The sequence below is a fragment of the Crassostrea angulata genome, chromosome 10, assembly GCF_025612915.1.
Source record: "Crassostrea angulata isolate pt1a10 chromosome 10, ASM2561291v2, whole genome shotgun sequence".
Classification (NCBI taxonomy): Eukaryota; Metazoa; Mollusca; class Bivalvia; order Ostreida; family Ostreidae; genus Magallana; species Magallana angulata.
Genome location: NC_069120.1, coordinates 22,047,284 through 22,067,198, shown reverse-complemented (window position 1 = coordinate 22,067,198; position 19,915 = coordinate 22,047,284). Strand labels below are relative to the sequence as shown.

At 35.4% G+C, this 19,915-nt stretch overlaps 1 protein-coding gene and 3 non-coding genes across 5 annotated transcripts; all 4 read left to right on the top strand.

Moving 5' to 3' along the window:
* The first annotated feature begins 1,028 nt into the window (after positions 1-1,028).
* Positions 1,029-9,270, top strand: LOC128164617 (chorion-specific transcription factor GCMb-like). Of its 2 annotated transcripts, none has more exons than XM_052828557.1 (6): positions 1,029-1,105; positions 4,948-5,047; positions 6,923-7,172; positions 7,334-7,542; positions 7,627-7,705; positions 7,843-9,270. In XM_052828557.1, exons 2-6 carry the CDS (start codon positions 4,949-4,951, stop codon positions 8,877-8,879), a joined length of 1,674 nt encoding a protein of 557 aa, XP_052684517.1. In that variant the 5' UTR covers positions 1,029-1,105; position 4,948; the 3' UTR covers positions 8,880-9,270. The 2 variants fall into 2 exon arrangements, with proteins under 2 accessions (XP_052684517.1, XP_052684516.1); XM_052828556.1 differs by lacking the exon at positions 1,029-1,105 and adding an exon at positions 1,886-1,974.
* Positions 9,271-9,674: 404 nt separating this feature from the next.
* Trnas-uga (transfer RNA serine (anticodon UGA)) lies at positions 9,675-9,756 on the top strand. The gene has a single exon. It is a non-coding gene; the product is annotated as a tRNA-Ser (tRNA).
* Positions 9,757-13,680: 3,924 nt separating this feature from the next.
* On the top strand, positions 13,681-13,762 carry Trnas-cga (transfer RNA serine (anticodon CGA)). Its single transcript has one exon. It is a non-coding gene; the product is annotated as a tRNA-Ser (tRNA).
* Positions 13,763-16,832: 3,070 nt separating this feature from the next.
* Positions 16,833-16,914, top strand: Trnas-uga (transfer RNA serine (anticodon UGA)). The gene has a single exon. It is a non-coding gene; the product is annotated as a tRNA-Ser (tRNA).
* The last annotated feature ends 3,001 nt before the right edge of the window (positions 16,915-19,915 follow it).

The following is a 19,915-nucleotide window of genomic DNA, read 5'->3' as shown; positions in this document are numbered from 1 at the left end:
AACGCATATTTTGGACCAAATAGAGTACCGTCAGCCATACCAAGAAATTATGATAAATGCGAGGGGAGGCTTTTTGAGATTTTTAATCCCATTGTCACAAACCTTAAAATAACATCTGTACAGATAAGATTGATATTCCTCGCGTGTGCTCGACTCTATGAACAGGAAGATTCACCCCCTGAAAAACGACCCTTCACCTCAACTGACCAAAGTTAAGTAAATATATAGGAATTGGGGACATCGGTCCATGCAGGTTTTCCCACGTGCCAAGTACAAGAAAATTACAGGTTGCCGATGACCAAAGGCCAAGATGAATAGCAGGTCCTGGCCAAAAAAAGCAAAAATGCATGAAGCCTTGGGGCTGTCTCCCAACTAATTCATAGATAAATTCGGACGGGATCAAATGTCCCTAATATCGGTTATAAAACAATACCAATTGGAGGTTCCTAATTGAATCGTTTAATTTGCCGCGGTTCTGATCCTGTCGGCAATAAATCTCATGGCACGTGCTGAATTATAATGTGCAATTTATGCGCTGCTGAAATATTTCTGTCGTGCACAGGAACATATACGTAGTAATGTGGGGTCGTAAATTCAATCTTAATAAATATTGTCACATTGTATATATTGCAATCTTTTGAAAAATGGCTAGGTTATGCATTCATTACATTATCATACCACTGCGTGTAAAATCCAATACGATGACTTTTCTGCTGAATCTTTATTGAATTTTAAAAATTTGAAAACTTTTCTTTTATTCAAAATGGGTTTATGCAAAATACTGTAGTATCCAAAATCTCCTTCATTTTTTAGGGGGCGGGATTCTCCGTGGAGGGAGCATGGAACGGGATATCCGGTGATAGACTGTCTCGCAGCATCTGTAGAAATACCCCGGGGCTACCCTAACCCGCTGACCACTTGAGCTAGATAATGCTGTATCTAAATTCAATTTCTCCTCTTATGATTGACCTCTTGTACGTATTGTTCTTTTGCAGATTGCTGTCCAAATTCGTCCACTCGGGCGATTAGGTGGTCGCGGCGTTTAACCCGCGGAAACCTTTCTTAGGGGGAGATCAGAGCACGTCGCTACGTATTAGTGGCCAGGGTGAGTAACAATAGAAGAGCTAGGGTTAATTCTCACCGCAAGAAACCTATTTACGTTTTGATAATATGGAAATAATGAGGAGTTACCGGGGGTGTCATCCCAGTCAACGTAATGGTCAGTGCCAAAAGATGTAACAATATTGAATCTATTAATGACAATTTTCTATGACTGTATGACAGTCTAAATTTCCTCAATATTGAAACGAAAATCGTTGCTCACATGCGCTCGCTGTTTGTTTTTGGGTTTTTTAACAGACAACCTGGGTTTTTTTTAACAAACAACGGAATAGTTGATTTTAATTTTTTTTTTACTGTAACAAAAATTAAAAGATTTGTTTATGACATTTGTGAAATGTTACTTTTATCATTTGAAATGTACAAATTGAAATTGAACGAAAATAAGACACCCACGTAGAAGAGAAAAAGGGAAAAAAATACTGTCGAGGGGAATTAAAAACCACAAAAGACGTCAAATATTCATCGATATGGTCCACTCCAAACTCGGACACGGAGCCCTAGAAGAAAAATGGCGCTTTCAATAGCCCACTCGATATACCTTTATTAATAACCATTTAACGATTGTGAACCCGACATGTAAAAGTTGTGAAATAAAATTCATACTGACAGATGCAAGGATAATTAAATATTTGCAGATATTACAATCCTCTTCTTCGATACAGAACTTGACCTAATGATGGAAGCACAGGTGCGCGCTCATTTCCTCGTGGGACGGACTACACCAATCCGGCGCTTGCGATTGGTCGAAGACCTGAAAATTGATCGATAGTGCCGATTATAAGAATATTTCACGTTTTGGCAAAATGATAGTTAAAAAGATATATTTATATTTGGTTAAAGCATACTCAGTCGGTAAGTTATTTTTTATTATAATGAACTTTTCACAACAAAGGGGGGTAAAAATTCCCGGGGTTTGATCACAATGTATTTGATAATTTGAACAACCAATATTCATTGCATAAATTTTCTGGTGAAAAAAAAATCGGTTACTCATTCTAAATTTTGAATTGAAGAAACATGTAAATAAAACATCGCAAACAAAGTATTAAAACTAAAGCTCGCCAGCCAGCTGGGGCTCGGAATACTTCGTGACAATAGGAAGATGTTCTCTTCGCTCCATCTTTCTGTCACTTTAAAGGTTTCGGTGGAAACCAACCCGACTATCACTTTACCCAAATCTTTCACTGGTCTGATTGAGTTTATGCAAATGTCTTATTCAGAGGGTTTCTTCATTATCTAGAAATTATGAAATATACGAGACGAAATATTCACTTGGTGTCTGATTATTTCTTTTTCGGGGTTAATGGGGGTACGTGTTAACAGGACACCGGTTACGGACACGCGAGGGCGCGCGCCAGGTTAGTTCCGTCTTATTTCTTCGACATTTATATATTTTTGAATTTATGTATAAAATCAGAAAACTTGCATATAATGATATTGTATTAACATACTGCGAATATGATTCGTTTCATCTTTGAATTACTTGAATAATTGTTTATTATTTTCAACAGAACAATTTTACACTCGGTCGATCGTTTAATTCATATAGTTAAAAATGATTAGTAATATTGTGCTAGTACTAACGAGAAGAAGCCATAGACGGAAAGGTACATTTGAATATTGCAAGAAATGTTGCTTTTATCCTAAGTATAATTATTAATAGATGCACGCGTGTTCTTATTAATTAAAATTTTGACAATTCTTCATTCATATGTTCTTAAGTATACATATAATTCTTTTTCTTCGTTATTCTAAACAATTCTTATTCAACATTTTGTAAAAGCCATGTGAGCCGATAACTTTACATAATATTTATTTTTATTTATTCACCAATCAAGGGCCCTCAGGGGGCATATACATTAAAAAAAAAAAAAAAAAAAAATAATATCATGATTATAACAAATAATGAATGAAATACTGCTCACAATGTCCAGGCAACAATATGCAAAATGTTTCATTAATACAATGAAATATATGTATGGGATGTACACATCAGTGAATACAACAGCTATACAGAAACAAAGTGGCCTGAAAACAGAGAGTACCAAGGGACGGTGCCTGGACAGTCGATTAGACTGGTCTACTTGTACTCAAAGTGTTCAAGCCAGTATGCTTATACATAACATAACCCCCCCCCCCAACCAAAGTAAATACACTGCATAATATATCTGTATATATAACTATAACCATTATATTCCATCTTTAAGAATCATTTCACTGAGTTGTACAAGTACTTGTAGATCTTCAGTTGTCATAAGCCAGTAAAATTTTTGGTTATTGTCCATATATTGAAAATTTTTACAAGAGTCATTAGCTAATTTGTACAGAGTATCTCTTAATGCCTTATTATGATCACATGAGAATAAAAAATGTTTTTCATCATCCACTGATTTGACATTACATCTATTACAGTATCTTTCTTGTCGTGGAATGTCTTGATATCGTCCTCTTTCAATATTAAGTCTATGAGCGGAAATGCGAAAACGAGTTAAACTTCTCCTCTGCTCAAAATTTTTAAGTAATCTTAGGTAGTTCTCTTGGCCAAAATTTTGCTTAAAAGTGCTGTAGCAACTTAGTTTTTTGTCAGCGTGTATAGTGAATTTAGAATTCCATTCTTTAATAAAATATTTAAATAGATAGTCTCTAAGTGCTCTTTTGAATTTTTGTTTTGTTACTGACTGTAAATTGTTTGTGCCATCAATGCTGTTAGTTAAAAAATGAATTGAGCCATACCAGGAGGGAGTATTTTGTTGAAACAACTGTTTTGATTCACAATAAGCATTATACAAAAGTGGAAATGATTGACTTTGATTCTCAAGTCTGTACCAATAACTTAACATAGATCTAATGATATCAAAATGTAAGGGAAATCTTCCCAATTCAGATAGAACAGCAAAGTTTGTTGCAGATTTATGTACACCAAGTATCGATTTGCAAAACTTAAGATGCAATTTGTCACAAAGTGTGCTGGAATAAATTTTGTCCATTGTACAACCAGGGTGAATTTTTTTAGCAAATGGATTAAAATACCCCCAAATTTCTGCTCCGTACATTAAAATAGGTTTAATAGTATGATCAAAAATATGAATTGTGGTTTTGATGTCTGGATTCATAGAAATATGAAAATGATTTATGCAAATGATTTTTTTCGGACATTGTCATCAGAATCGTGATTTTTCAATTGTTGTCTATTTAACGACTCACAAAAATCTTTAAAATCTGCGATGAAAGTTATAAAATTTCCGGTTGTAAAATTTTTTGTGACCATTTAGAACCAAGCGAGTCAAGTGCTGGGGGTTTAGGGACAAAAGGGATTATATCGAGTCCTCTATTTGAGGTGGACTCCATTTGGAGGTCGCGCGACAGGCAGAAAAATGTTACAGCAACAAACTTTTTATCATATAATAACACCTCCCTGATGATAAATTCACAGCTAGATAGACTCCGCTAAAATCCATGTCTCCCTAATGCGCCCGACGAAGTTGCGCATGCACGTGTGGTGAAAAAAGAAAATATTGAAATCAACTCATTGCCCATTGTTCGTTGGACGCAATCCATGGGTGTGAAAGCGTGTATTCGTGTCATAAAAAAGAAAAATAAATTTGTCAGAGTGTAAACAATTTTCTCCGATCCTCGACATAATAAATTTATCAATATCATAAATTTATATGAAATCATTCAGCGCCGAAATTTATAATGACTGGGAGGTGATGAAGTAACCCGAAATTAGAAAGAGAGGATAATTTGAATTATAATGTGGCTATGTAATGGCAGACTGACGGGTTTATGGTGGGTGGTGATCAGGTTTTTTTGTGTGTTTTATAGGATGACACTAACAGAGGAACCTTGCTATCAGGCCCCGCTCCACGACAGCGGTCCCGAGAAACCTCACAAGTGGGACATCAATGATAGCACGCTGCCCATGGTGAGTAAAAAAGTCTAGCAATGTCTTCCGTCACCCCCCCCCCACCTCCCCAATCATAATTTTCCTGCAGTTCTTATAAAATCGTACCTTAAATTTAGTATAAAAATTATGTGTGCTTATTTCTATTTCACTGAACTTTTGATAAGTTTAAAAAATAATTCTTGATTCGATATCAAAATTAATAAGATTATTTTGCTTTGACAACGCTTTTCAACAGCTTTACTGACTGCATGTATAAACGTTGTTTATTTCAGAAAGTACAACTTTAGGCAGTACAGCCTATCAGTAGTTATGCAATAATAATTACTATAATATGCAAGCATACAATATTTAGACTCCATTCAGTCTAAATTAGGGTGTTGATACCCCTGGTCAAGTGTTCCACAGTTCTTATAGTTCCTTATGAATATATAAAAAAAATGGGGCTATTTTCAACAAACGCTTTGTCATTTTGTTAATACACGAATGTAAATATAAGGGGCTGAAATTTTGCTTAAGAAGACGAGTGAATAAGGCGTGTAAATTGCCTATATGAGGACAGATAAGATACTATATGAAATTAAGATTTCAAGAAATCTCATATATTTTCCTAAATTATTGAAAACGGTGTATATTTACCATAACATCGATTTATAACCTTTAAATATGTTAAATACTTGGAATAGGTTGATTTAAACTATCGTATGTGTGTCAAAAACTCCAAATAGTGTCATTTTTAAAACTTCAATGCCTTTTCTTTTATAGAGTCGGTCTGGGCTCCATATTTTTGTCATAGTTTATACATGTATAAGGTTTAAAAGAAATCGAACCGATTTTAATTAACAAACACGTGGAGAGATGACTCACTACACTTTAAAAATGCAATTTTGTATCCAAACAATTGACCGTTTTAGAAAAATAATACAAGTCCGTAAATTTGTAGTCGAAGTATACAATGTATAGTATTTAAACAATGTAAGTTGTTCTGACTGAAATGGCTCAGTGGTCAGAGCACCAGACATTAGGTAACATTATAGAGCTAAAACTTTTATGTTGTGGGTTCGATACCACCAAAATTTCAGAATTTATTCTTTTTTCTTATCGTTTCTCAAAACAGTAAGAACTGAATATAGTTAGAAATCGCCCTTTTGTAAACTTGTATTATAACATTATGAAGTATATTTAGTTGGAAGAAATTAAATTTGAAATTGTATTTTACAACTACACCAAATGGGCATTTGCGCTATCTTATTCCCCCATCTTTCAAATTTACTAATGAAAAAAGGATTCTTTTAAAGAATATTTCTCTTTTTTTTCTAATCCGCCAGTCGCTAAGAATAATATTTTCTTCTTTTTTTTCTTTTAAGATGTAACATAGAAAGTGAATGGTTATGACATATTAGGTAGTAATTGCACTAAAAATTCTAGTTCAACATCCAATTACATGTATAGATGTGTTTAAATCCAAACTATACTAGACATGAATTCTATGACTGTTATACAAAGGGAGAATTCTGTAGGAAAAAAATTCAGCACCAATTTAAGGAATTTGGTGTTGCAAGTTTAACATATAAGAGCTGACAAATTACATACGAAGTTATTATTAACTACTCTTTAGATAAACTATAACCATTGTTTAGACGCAATTTAAAAAAAATAAACACATGTACAAATAAATTGATTTACTTTAGAAATTAATGGTTTTACATATTTTTTTCATAAATAGTAACTAGTATTTCGCGAGAATTGAAAAATCTGACTTTGTCGTAACTCAAATCATTATTTATTTATTTATTTATCTAATATATATATATATATATATATATATATATATATATATATATATATATATATATATATATATATATATATATATATTTTATAAAATGGTTGTAGGTGTGTGAGGTGGACGATTTCCAGGAATGGCCGGACGGTAACAACCGCTTTGTATACAGCAGTAACTGTGAGGACGGCCGCCGACACATCAGCGGATGGGCCATGCGGAACACCAACAACCACAACGCCCATATACTCAAGAAGTCCTGTCTGGGAGTGTTCGTCTGTTCCTACGACTGTACCTTACCCAACGGAGAAAAAGTCCACCTACGACCCGCCATTTGTGACAAAGCGAGGAGAAAGCAGATAGGTTTGTTACCTTGCTTATCGTAAGGAATCAAGATTTCAAATGATACAGAATGGTCCCATTCTTTTAGAGTTAAATTTTACTTTCATTATTGCTATCAAATGACACAAACAAACGTACCAAAACTTGAATATCTTACACCTTTTTCCATGTATAATGTTCAGGTAAGCAATGTCCCGGACCAAACTGCCGTGGTCACCTGGAATTGATGACGTGTAAGGGACACTGTGGATATCCAGTGACACACTTCTGGCGACATATCAACAACGCCATCTTCTTCCAAGCCAAAGGAGTTCATGATCATCCCAGACCGGAAATCAAGTCCTCAGCGGAAGCGAGGCGGCATCACAAACTGAAACATAAATCACCCGTGGTGAGTTTTACAATAAAATATCAGTGTTTGACTGGCCGGATACAATATTTCAATAAAAATTAATATTTGACCTTTGTTTAACAGACAGGAATAACTCACAAAAAACGAAAACGAGAGATGTTATGGTCGTCAACGAAAGAACGTTCAGCGAAAGTTTATCCCGGTAAGTAGCTATATATGTATCAATGACGTACATTCTATATTTTGCAAGAACACAGTTGAATGCCCTGTGTGCTAAAACCGCAAACTTCTGCAGGTGTGTATTTAAAATGAATGAGGAATATTGTCCCATCTTTTCAGGATTTGATATACTTTGTTCCTGTCCGCCTTTTGAATGCACGTGTTCCCACGTCCGAATGCAATATAAGGAAACACATGTTGACAACGAACGAGCGAACTTCCCCCTTTGTCCCTCCTCCTTCACCCCACAGATCTACGAAGCTTCGCCCTCACCTTGGCAAAGACCAACCATGGACAGCAATTACATCCATAACGCTGTTCATCGTCAACATGCCTTGGAACCGACTTTTCCGGAAAACGACAATCTACCCTCTTTATCGTCTTTCAACTCTTCTTTCGCAAACACACCACGACACGCAGACACATCGTATCCACGATTCGAAGTGTATCGAGGATCTGATAGGGGATTCCCTTACACGGACACGTCAGGTCAGCGATTTCCCAACCCGGCTGAGCGCTACAGCCGGACTCCCAAAAGCTGTTACGATACACGAGACTTCTATAGTAGCTCCTGCCTGGAGAGACCTAAACCGTTTTCTGATCCTCATTCCATTAAGATAAAGACAGAAAATTTCGATTCCGAATTTGGAAACATTTCTTCACTTTCCAACCAGTGTGCGCTTACAAACCGCATAGAGACTGACTCGAATCGCTTACTTCGAGAAGACAACGGTCAAGAATTTTCCCAACTTCAAGACATTGATTCGAACCCTCTCTACAACATGAACGACGTCACGGATTCGGACTTGATTCAAACGTTTTTTTCTCGAATGCCATCGGAACAGTTTGACGAATCGTCATTCATTCCGTCATCTCTGACTCAAACAAACACAGGTCCTAAATACATAGAACTCAAGCCTCTAAAGAAAGCAAAATCGGAAATGCATTCGCTTGCGATATCCACGTCACCACAACTGTTTCAGCATCGAAATGTTCATGACGTCAGCAGTGAAGGGTATTCGACGGGTCACATTCGGTCTCAGCCTGGGTGTAGTAATGTTGTCAATGACCCCTATTATCATAGCGATTCTCATCAATATCCTCCTAACAAGCAATCGTGTAACCACAGCATTAATATCACTCTGACTTACAATTAAACTAACCATCATATACATAAACGCTGAATTTCGTCCGACAACTGATGATGGCCTATACTATTAATTATTGATAGAACAAGTTGTTAAGGAACAGTATTCAACTTTAATATCGTGAAAACAATAAAAAAACAAGTGAAAGTATTCAATGAATATTAAATCAGTTGAATATTTGTTTGTGTTGTGTTTATATTTTAGAAACACGAGTCACCGTCGACCGCGGCGCTCTGTCACGTGATCATCAAGCGCTGAGTGACGTGTGAAGAGTACAATAATTAATTGTAGATTAGCATGGTGACATCAGCTTTGTTGATTTTACGACAAGATTGATCAATGACTGTTAAATTAATCCCCCTTGTATCAAAAGGCCATTAGTCTTTATATACAATGAGAATATTGGCACTCAGTGGTTTTATTTTCCATGCCAAAAAATTTCATTATGCGTTCGGCAGTTTAAATAAAGTCTGTTCCATCTATAAATTTATAGTCACCATGATTTTAGTATATATTTTGCTGATCAATTTTTAGTTAAATTGATTAAAATTCTATTTAAAATATATCTTGAGAGAAAAGATATAAAAATCAATTGCAATTTTTTTTCTTTTCAGATGGCTAATTATTATTAAATCTCATCTAGTTTAAATATAGATTTAAAAAAGAAACATATTATGATTTATTTCTTGAATTATTTATATTCAGGCTGAAATCAGATACAAGGAAATAATGGAAAAGTAGTATATTAAGTCAATAAAATAATATTAATTTAATTAAAATGGGCATTTAAATCCTAATTAAAAAGCTGTGATGGCCGAGTGGTTAAGGCGTTGGACTTGAAATCCAATGGGGTCTCCCCGCGCAGGTTCGAACCCTGCTCGCAGCGATAAAGTTTTTGATGTGTCCTAATTAAGGTGGCATGGGACATCTTCGTATTGTGACAAAAAGAAATTCTAGCATACAATAAAATTTAAGTATAATTTAATGACAACAACATTGTGACGTAGGTCTGCCCATTTCATTGCAAGCCACTTAGTCATGGCTCTTTGAACTCTGCAAGATTTGTCTGGCCTTTGAGATAAGACTACGCAATCTGTGAATATTTTGCTTGAAACCGAGTCAATAGATAGCTACGCCCTGCTGAATGTCCACGGTCTTGTTAAAATGGTTCCAAGAGATGGAGGGTCGAGATTGGTGTGGGTTACATCTCCCTTCAAATGTACTAACTCCAAAATACTCGAAGCTTTTCTGAACCTATCTTTAAAGTAAAACAACTATTTCTTTAAAAAGGAATTAACGTATAGGTATAGTAGTGAATCACGAGAATTTCATTTCTTATTGGGCTAGAGCATTTACCTCCTAAATTGGATTCCCAAACCTATCATGATGGAAAATTCGTACTTAATCACGTAAACACACGTTTACATATGGTAATAAAATTTGATAAAATTAAAATAAATATCCAGTAACATTTTTTTGGGGTTTAATTATGGTGCCTAATCTCAAAGTAGTGTGAGGGGGACCATTGGGTAAGAATAAACAGAACTATGCATTTACATGAACAATATATATTACATGTACATGTACATCATGAACAGAAAGAAAGTGCTCAAGACCCCCCCCCCCTCCTTTCCCAAGAGTTTGACGAATAAGTTATTTCATTCAAAGTCATCAGAATTAGACATTGAACCCCTTCTACTGTAAAAATGAGCCCATCTCTATAGTTTTTAAACAAATAAGGATGCACATCCTTAAAAAAAAACAAAGTAAAAAGTAGAAAAACAGACCAGAGTACATGTATATACAAGATCAGTTAACAATAGTGGATTAAAATCTTGTGCTGGAATGTTTGTTTGCCAAAATATTTTGAGACCACAATTATTTTTTCGATTGGTGGGGGTAATGAGGATAAAAGTTTCCCCATATTAGGGAAACTTCTAAATCCGTGCCTGTTGTGATTCAAGAATTACACCATCAGTCGAAATCGGATTGAACTCGAGAATAATATACGGAGGCCGGTTGGGGTCATAAAAAGCATATTTTGTCTGATGTTATAGAAGGTCGCCTCATATTTATTTTAAAAATTTATATGGACGTAAACAAATTTTCGTAGACAAGTAGTTACAGACAAAACGTGTTTTGTTTTGACGATGACAAAAACCTTTTGTTTATTGATAAATTCAAGAAAACGAAAATTAAACACCTGAATTTTGCACTGGTTGCCGTCTTCTGATTTGCTCCGGACTTAAATAAGGCACGTCTTTTGATAAAACGCTGGGTTTTTCCTTAGATGGTAACACATTGCAGACAGCAACACGCAAGCGCAGATATAAGAATTCAATAAAAGTTGAAGCCAATAGCCCCACCCTTACCCACATCACACAAAATTCCGACTCCTTCAGTACCTTTTTAGGAAAACCAAAATCTTTTCCTCTTTGCATATTGCAAATGAGATGGAAGCAGTCGCGTACGAGCACCTGAAGACGTTTCCTTTTTAATGGCACAGTCGTTATAATCAATTATGTATAACTTAGTCAATCAGTTGAATCATCGGCGTTTTTGTTTCGTGTAACAAGTTAAATAAAAAAGAACTTAACTTTATACATATTGAATCCATGTTAGACCACTTCAAATTTCACTTCAGTTCAAAAAACAAGAGGCCCAGGGGCCAAATCGCTCACCTGATCAACAATTGTCTTAATTCTGATCAAATTAGCATAACAGTATCAAAATATCTTGACAACTAAGTACAGTAGATCTTGCAAAAAAAAGTTAAAAATCTGCCAATTTTTATACACCCCTTTTTTTGGTAAATACCAAGCCTTTTTTAATGTTGTACCTGTAAGAAGATTTTTCTCTATTCCTATATACCCCCCCTCCACCCCGCCCCTCCCCCATTTCGGTATGCAATCATGGTTTCATCAAACTTAAATCTACATAACCTGTGCTTTCACACTAAGTACTAAGTTTAGGACCGAAAACTTTCCCAGAATATTTTTAAAGATTTTCTCTATATATTCCTATGTAAAAATTAAAACCGCCATCACGGCCCCGCCCTACCACTAGGGACTGTGATTTTGCAAATTTGAATTTACACTACCCAATGATGCCTCTACACAAGTTTAAGCTTTTCTGGCCAAATAGTCTTTAAAAAGAAGATTTTTAAAGATTTTCTCTATATATTCCTATGTAAAAATCCATCCCCCTTTGTGGACTCACCCTACCCTTGGTCTATTATTTAAACAAACCTGAATCTATACGATCTGGGGTGCTTCCACTTAAATTTTGGCTTTCCTGGCCTAATAGTTTTGAGAAAAAGATTTATAAAAAAAAATTCTATATATAATAATTTATCCCCCATTGTAGCCCCACCCTACCCACAGGTACCATGATTTGAACAAACTTGAATCTACACTATCTAAGGATGCTTCCTCTTTTATTTGAGCTTTCCTGGCCTAATAGTTTTTGAGAAGAAGATTTTTAAAGATTTTCTTTATATATTCCTATGTAAAACTTGATCCCTAAATTGTGGCCCCACCCTACACCCAGGGACTATGATTTGAACCATCTTAAATCTACACTACCTTATGATGCTTCCATTTTAATTTGAGCTTTTCTGGCCTGATAGTTTTTGATAAGAAGATTTTAAAAGATTTTCTCTATATATTCCTATGTAAAACTTGATCCCTAAATTGTGGCCCCACCCTACCCCCGGGGACATTGATTTGAACAAACTTGAATCTACACTACCCGAGGATGCTTCCATTTTAATTTGAGCTTTTCTGGCAATATAGTTTTTGAGAAGAAGATTTTTAAAGATTTTCTCTATATATTCCTATGTAAACCTTTATCCCCCTCTTGTGGCCCCTCCCTACCCCCGGGGACCATGATTTGAACAAACTTGAATCTACACTACCTGAGGATGCCTCCACACAAGTTTAAGCTTTTCAGGCCTAATAGTTTTTGAGAAGAAGATTTTTGAAAAATACCAACAAATGTTCAATAATTCTCAATTATCTCTCCTTGTAAGAGGGTGTGGCCCTTCATTTGAACAAACTTGAATCCCCTTCACTTAGTGGTGCTTTGTGCCAAATTTGGTTGAAATCTGTCCAGTGGTTCTTGAGAAGAAGATGAAAATGTGAAAAGTTTACAACGACAGACAACGGACAAATTGTGATCAGAAAAGCTCACTTGAGCCTTTGGCTCAGGTAAGCTAAAAAAAGTTTAGGTCCATTGTCCTAACCCACAAATTTTGTCATCCAAAAGATATACCTGGTATATATAAAGCGCCGTTCAGTGCTGCACTGATCAGATGTTAAATGAATACACATTTCTGACACCTTTCAGATCGAATTTCTGCCCAGCTAACTTCTCAGTACATTTTAGATCTTCTATCAGTCTGTGGATCATTTTTGTTTAGATGGAAGATAATTTTCTGTACCAAATATGAATAACATCTTCCCAACTCAAGGGTTTCTGATCCGTGGACCGAAAACCCTTGTCTAGGGAAGTTGTGTGAATATTTCTTATCGCTTTTCTTTTGAGGGTCGCTAGACACTTATTGGTGTCTGCCAGATAATTGTGTGGCTACCGCTATATAATTTTGTTGCAACCGCCAGATGTTTAACTGGCCGTCGCCGCTGAAAGTTTTTGGCAGTTGCCAGAGAAATATTTGTCACAAATGGCACCAATTGGCTTCCGTACAACTACAATTACATTGCTAAGCCAGCGTATGTATACATATCACACAAAAACAGGATCGATTATCAATTTATTTTTATCTATAATGATAAGATTAAAATGATTTTAAGCTGTGATGGCCGAGTGGTTAAGGCGTTGGACTCGAAATCCAATGGGGTCTCCCCGCGCAGGTTCGAACCCTGCTCGCAGCGATTAAGTTTTGATAGTGTCCTAATTAAGGTGGCATGGGACATCTCTGTATTGTGACAAAAACAAATTCTAGCATACAATAAAATTTAAGTATAACTTAAGGTCAGACGACACTTTACTCGAGCATCTTTTTAGTATCTACTCGTAATAAAGAGTTCCAATCAAAATTGTTATAATTATTTCTAAAGTAATGAAAATTTACTAATAAAAGAATATGTGCATAGATGGCTGAGTGGTTAGAGCAGTGGCCGCTCACTGCCAAGAGCGTAGATTCCAGAGGTATTGAGTTCAAAGCCCGAAGCCAGCAGAGATAGAGTTCCAATATAGTGAATTTCGCTGTGCTATATTTTTATTTTTATATCAGCATTTCAAGTGCATTTTCAAGAAAAAATTGAGGAACGTGTCGTCTGACCTTAAAGTATTTTTTTTTACCCAAAGTTGGTACCCATCAGCGTAGCACAAAGGGTTAGAGCGTTAACTACGAATCTGTCATGAGTAAAAATTCTACTAGGGCTTTTATAATTTTTACCTTTCCAAAAAATTTAAAACTTATTTCTTGGTCAAATATTGTAAAATTTGAAAGTTCTAAACCAGTAAAAGTATTCTTATTTTAATGTACTTTTATCCACATTGATATTGACAGGTGTCCCATACAACCTTAACTAACTATACTTGTGTGTTGTGAAATACACTAAACCAAATTACTATAATTTGATTGTAATGAAATGCACAGAACATTATCATGGAAATGAGTATATTAAGATTTTACGACATGATTTTATTAGAACAATCTTAACAAGAGCTTGGACTTTGGGTGGTTGTGTCAAACAGCATTGTGACGTAGGTCTGTCCATTTCATTGCAAGCCACTTAGCCAAGGCTCTTTGAACTCTGCAAGATTTGTCTAGCCTTTGAGCTAAGACTACGCAATCTGTGTATATTTCGCTTGAAACCGAGTCAATAGATAGTTACGCCCTGCTGAATGTCCAAGGTCTTCTTAAAATAGTTCTAAGAGATGGAGGGTCGAGATTGGTGTGGGTTACATCTCCCTTCAAATGTAATAACTCCAAAATACTCGAGGCTTTTCTGAACCTATCTTTAAAGTAAAACAACTATCTTTTTAAAAAGGAATTAACGTATAGTAGTGAATCACGAGAATTTAATTTCTTACTGGGCTAGAACATTTACCTCCTAAATTGGATTCCCAAACCTATCATGATGGAAAATTCGTACTTAATCACGTAAACACACGTTTACATATGGTAATAAAATTTGATAAAATTAAAATAAATATCCAGTAACATTTTTTTTTGGGGGGGGGGGGGGTTAAATTATGGTGCCTAATCTCAAAGTAGTGTGAGTGGGACCATTGGGTGAGAATAAACAGAACTATGCATTTACATGAACAATATATATTACATGTACATCATGAACGGAGCGAAAAAAGTGCTCAAGACCCCCCCCCCTCCTTTCCCAAGAGTTTGACGAATAAGTTATTTCATTCAAAGTCATCAGAATAAGACATTGAATCCCTTCTACTGTAAAAATGAGCCCATCTCCATAGTTTTAAAACAAATAGGGATGCATATCCTTAAAAAAAAACAAAGTAAAAAGTAGAAAAACAGACCAGAGTATATGTATATACAAGATCAGTTCACAATAGTGGATTAAAATCTTGTGCTGGAATGTTTGTTTGCCAAAATATTTTGAGACCATAATTATTTTTTCGATGGGTGGTGGTAATGAGGATTAAAGTTTCCCCATATTAGGGAAACTTCTAAATCCGCGCCTGTTGTGATTCAAGAATTACACCATCTGTCGAAATCGGATTGAACTCGAGAATAATATACGGAGGCCGGTTGGGGTCATAAAAAGCATATTTTGTCTGATGTTATAGAAGGTCGCCTCATATTTATTTTAAAAATTTATATGGACGTAAACAAATTTTCGTAGACAAGTAGTTGCAGACAAAAAGTGTTTTGTTTTAACGATGACAAAAACCTTTTGTTTATTGATAAATTCAAGAAAACGAAAATTAAACACCTGAATTTTGCACTGGTTGCCGTCTTCTGATTTGCTCCGGACTTAAATAAGGCACGTCTTTTGATAAAACGCTGGGTTTTTCCTTAGATGGTAACACATTGCAGACAGCAACACGCAAGCGCAGAAATAAGAATTCAACAAAAGTTGAAGTCAATAGCCCCACCCTTACCCACATTACAAAAAATTCCGACTCCTTCAGTACCTTTTTAGGAAAACCAAAATATTTTCCTCTTTGCATATGGCAAATGAGATGGAAGCAGTCGCGTACGAGCAACTGAAGAAGTTTCCTTTTTAATGGTACAGTCGTTATAATCAATTATGTATAACTTAGTCAATCAGTTGAATCATCGGCGTTTTTGTTTCGTGTATCAAGTTAAATAAAAAAGAACTTAATTTTCACATACTGAATCCATGTTAGACCCCTTCAAATTTAACTTCAGTTCAAAAAAAAAGTTTAGGTCCATTGTCTTAACCCACATATTTTGTCATCCAAAAGATATACCTGGTATATATAAAGCGCCGTTCAGTGCTGCACTGATCAGATGTTAAATGAATACACATTTCTGACACCTTTCAGATCGAATTTCTGCCCAACTTACTACTCCGTACATTTTAGATCTTCTTTCAATCTGTGGATCATTTTTGTTTAGATGGAAGATAATTTTCAATACCAAATATGAATAACATCTTTCCAACTCAAGGGTTTCTGATCCGTTGACCGAAAACCCTTGGCTAGGGAAGATGTGTGAATATTTCTTATCGCTTTCTTTTTTTGAGGGTCGCTAGAAACTTGCTGGTGTCTGCCAGATAATTGTGTGGCTACCGCTATATAATTTTGTTGCAACCGCCAGATGTTTAACTGGCCGTCGCCGCTTAAAGTTTTTGGCATATTTGTCACAAATGGCACCAACTGGCTTCCGTACGACTACAATTACATTGCTAAGCCAGCGTATGTATACATATCACACAAAAACAGGATCGATTATCAATTTATTTTTATCTATAATGATAAAATTAAAATGAATTTTAAGCTGTGATGGCCGAGTGGTTAAGGCGTTGGACTTGAAATCCAATGGGGTCTCCCCGCGCAGGTTCGAACCCTGCTCGCAGCGATGAAGTTTTTGATAGTGTCCTAATTAAGGTCAGACGACACGTTCCTCAATTTTATATAACATTTTCCAGGAATTTGTTAATGGTTTACTACTTCTCCGACAAGCTTTCGTGCAAAAGATTAGGATACCTTTCCAGGCATTTCTGCAAAATACTAGAGAATGCAATTTCCTATATAATCTTCTTGAAAATACACCTGAATTGCTGATATAAAAATAAATAATTAGCGCAGCTAAATTCACTACTAGTATATATATTGGGCCAGGCTTTGAATCACACCTAGAACCTACGCTCCAGGCAGAGAGAGGCCACGGCTCTAACCACTTGGACATCTAGGCATATATCCATAAACAAGTAAATTTTAATCATTTTAAAAATCATTATATAAATAATAATTTTAATTGGAACTTTTTGTTACGAGGAGATACAAAAAATACTCGAGGAACGTGCCGTCTAACCTTAAGGTGGTATGGGACATCTCTGTATTGTGACAAAACACACAAATTCTTGCATACATTAAAATTTAAGTATAACTTAAGGTCAGACGACACGTTCCTCGAGCATCTTTTTTAGTATCTCCTCGTAGTAAAGAGTTGCAATAACAATTATTACTTTTATATAATTATTTTTAAAGTAACAAAAATTTACTTATAAAAGAATATCTATCTAGATGGCCGAGTGGTTAGAGCAGTGGCCGCTCACTGCCAAGAGCGTAGGTTCTACAGGTCGTGAGTTCAAAGCCCGACCCCGGCCGAGATAGAGTTCCAATATAGTGAATTTCGCATTGCTATACAATTATTTTTATATGTGCATTTTCAAGAAAAAAATATGTAAAATTGAGGAACGTGTCGTCTGACCTTAAAGTATTTTTTCTTACCCAAAGTTGGTACCCATCAGCGTAGCACAAAGGGTTAGAGCGTTTCCTATGAATCTGTCATGAGTAAGAATTCTACTAGGACTTTTATAATTTTTACCTTTCCAAAAAATTTAAAACTTATTTCTTGGTCAAACATTGTAAAATTTGAAAGTTCTAAACCGGTAAAAGTATTCTTATTTCAATGTACTTTTATCCACATTGATATTGACAGGTGTCCCATACAACCTTAACTAACTATACTTGTGTGTAGTGAAATACACTGAACCAAATTATTATAATATGTTTGTAATGAAATGCACAGAACATTACCATGCAAATGAGTATATTCAGATTTTACGACATGTTTTTATTAGAACCATTTAAAAAAGACCTTGGACTTTGGGTGGTTGTGTCAAACAGCATTGTGACGTAGGTCTGTCCATTTCATTGCAAGCCACTTAGCAATGGCTCTTTGAACTCTGCAAGATTTGTCTGGCTTTTGAGATAAGACTACGCAATCTGTGAATATTTTGCTTGAAACCGAGTCAATAGATAGCTACGCCCTGCTGAATGTCAAAGGTCTTGTTTAAATGGTTCTAAGAGATGGAGGGTCGAGATTGGTGTGGGTTACATCTCCCTTCAAATGTAATAACTCCAAAATACTCGAAGCTTTTCTAAACCTATCTTTAAAGTAAAACAACTATTTCTTTAAAAAGGAATTAACGTATAGTAGTGAATCACGAGAATTTAATTTCTTACTGGGCTAGAACATTTACCCCCTAAATTGGATTCCCAAACCTATCATGATAGAAAATTCGTACTTAATCACGTAAACACACGTTTACAAATGGTAATAAAATTTGATAAAATAAAAATAAATATCCAGTAACATTGATTTTTTTGGGGGTTTAATTATGGTGCCTAATCTCAAAGTAGTGTGAGTGGGACCACTGGGTGAGAATAAACAGAACTATGCATTTACATGAACAATATATATTACATGTACATCATGAATTGAAAGAAAGTGGTTGCGACCCCCCCCCCCCCCTCTCTCTCCCTTCCCAAGAGTTTGACGAATAAGTTATTTCACTCAAAGTCATCAGAATTAGACATTGAACCCCTTCTACTGTAAATATGAGCCCATCTCTATAGTTTTAAAACAAATAGGGATGCATATCCTAAAAAAAACATAAAGTAAAAAGTAGAAAAACAGACCAGAGTACGTGTATATATACAAGATCAGTTAACAATAGTGGATTAAAATCTTGTGCTGGAATGTTTGTTTGCCAAAATATTTTGAGACCACAATTATTTTTTCGATGGGTGGTGGTAATGAGGATTAAAGTTTCCCCATATTAGGGAAACTTCTAAATCCGCGCCTGTTGTGATTCAAGAATTACACCATCAGTCGAAATCGGACTGCACTCGAGAATAATATACGGAGGCCGGTTGGAGTCATAAAAAGCATATTTTGTCTGATGTTATAGAAGGTCGCCTCATATTTATCTTAAAAATTTATATGGACGTAAACAAATTTTCGTAGACAAGTAGTTACAGACAAAACGTGTTTTGTTTTGACGATGAGAAAAACCTTTTGTTTATTGATAAATTCAAGAAAACGAAAATTAAACACCTGAATTTTGCACTGGTTGCCGTCTTCTGATTTGCTCCGGACTTAAATGAGGCACGTCTTTTGATAAAACGCTGGGTTTTTCCTTATATGGTAACACATTGTAGACAGCAACACGCAAGCGCAGAAATAAGAATTCAATAAAAGTTGAAGTCAATAGCCCCACCCTTACCCACATCACAAAAAATTCCGACTCCTTTAGTATCTTTTTAGGAAAAGCAAAATATTTTCTTCTTCGGATATGGCAAATGAGATGGAATCTACGAGCAACTGAAGAAGTTTCCTTTTTAATGGTACAGGCGTTATTATCAATTATGTATAATTTAGTCAATCATTTGACTCATCGGCGTTTTTGTTTCATGTAATTGTTACAAGTTAAATACAAAAGAACTTAACTTTATACATACTGAATCCATTTTAGACCACTTCAAATTTCACTTCAGTTCAAAAAAAAAAAGTTTAGGTCCATTGTCCTAACCCACATATTTTGTCATCCAAAAGATATACCTGGTATATA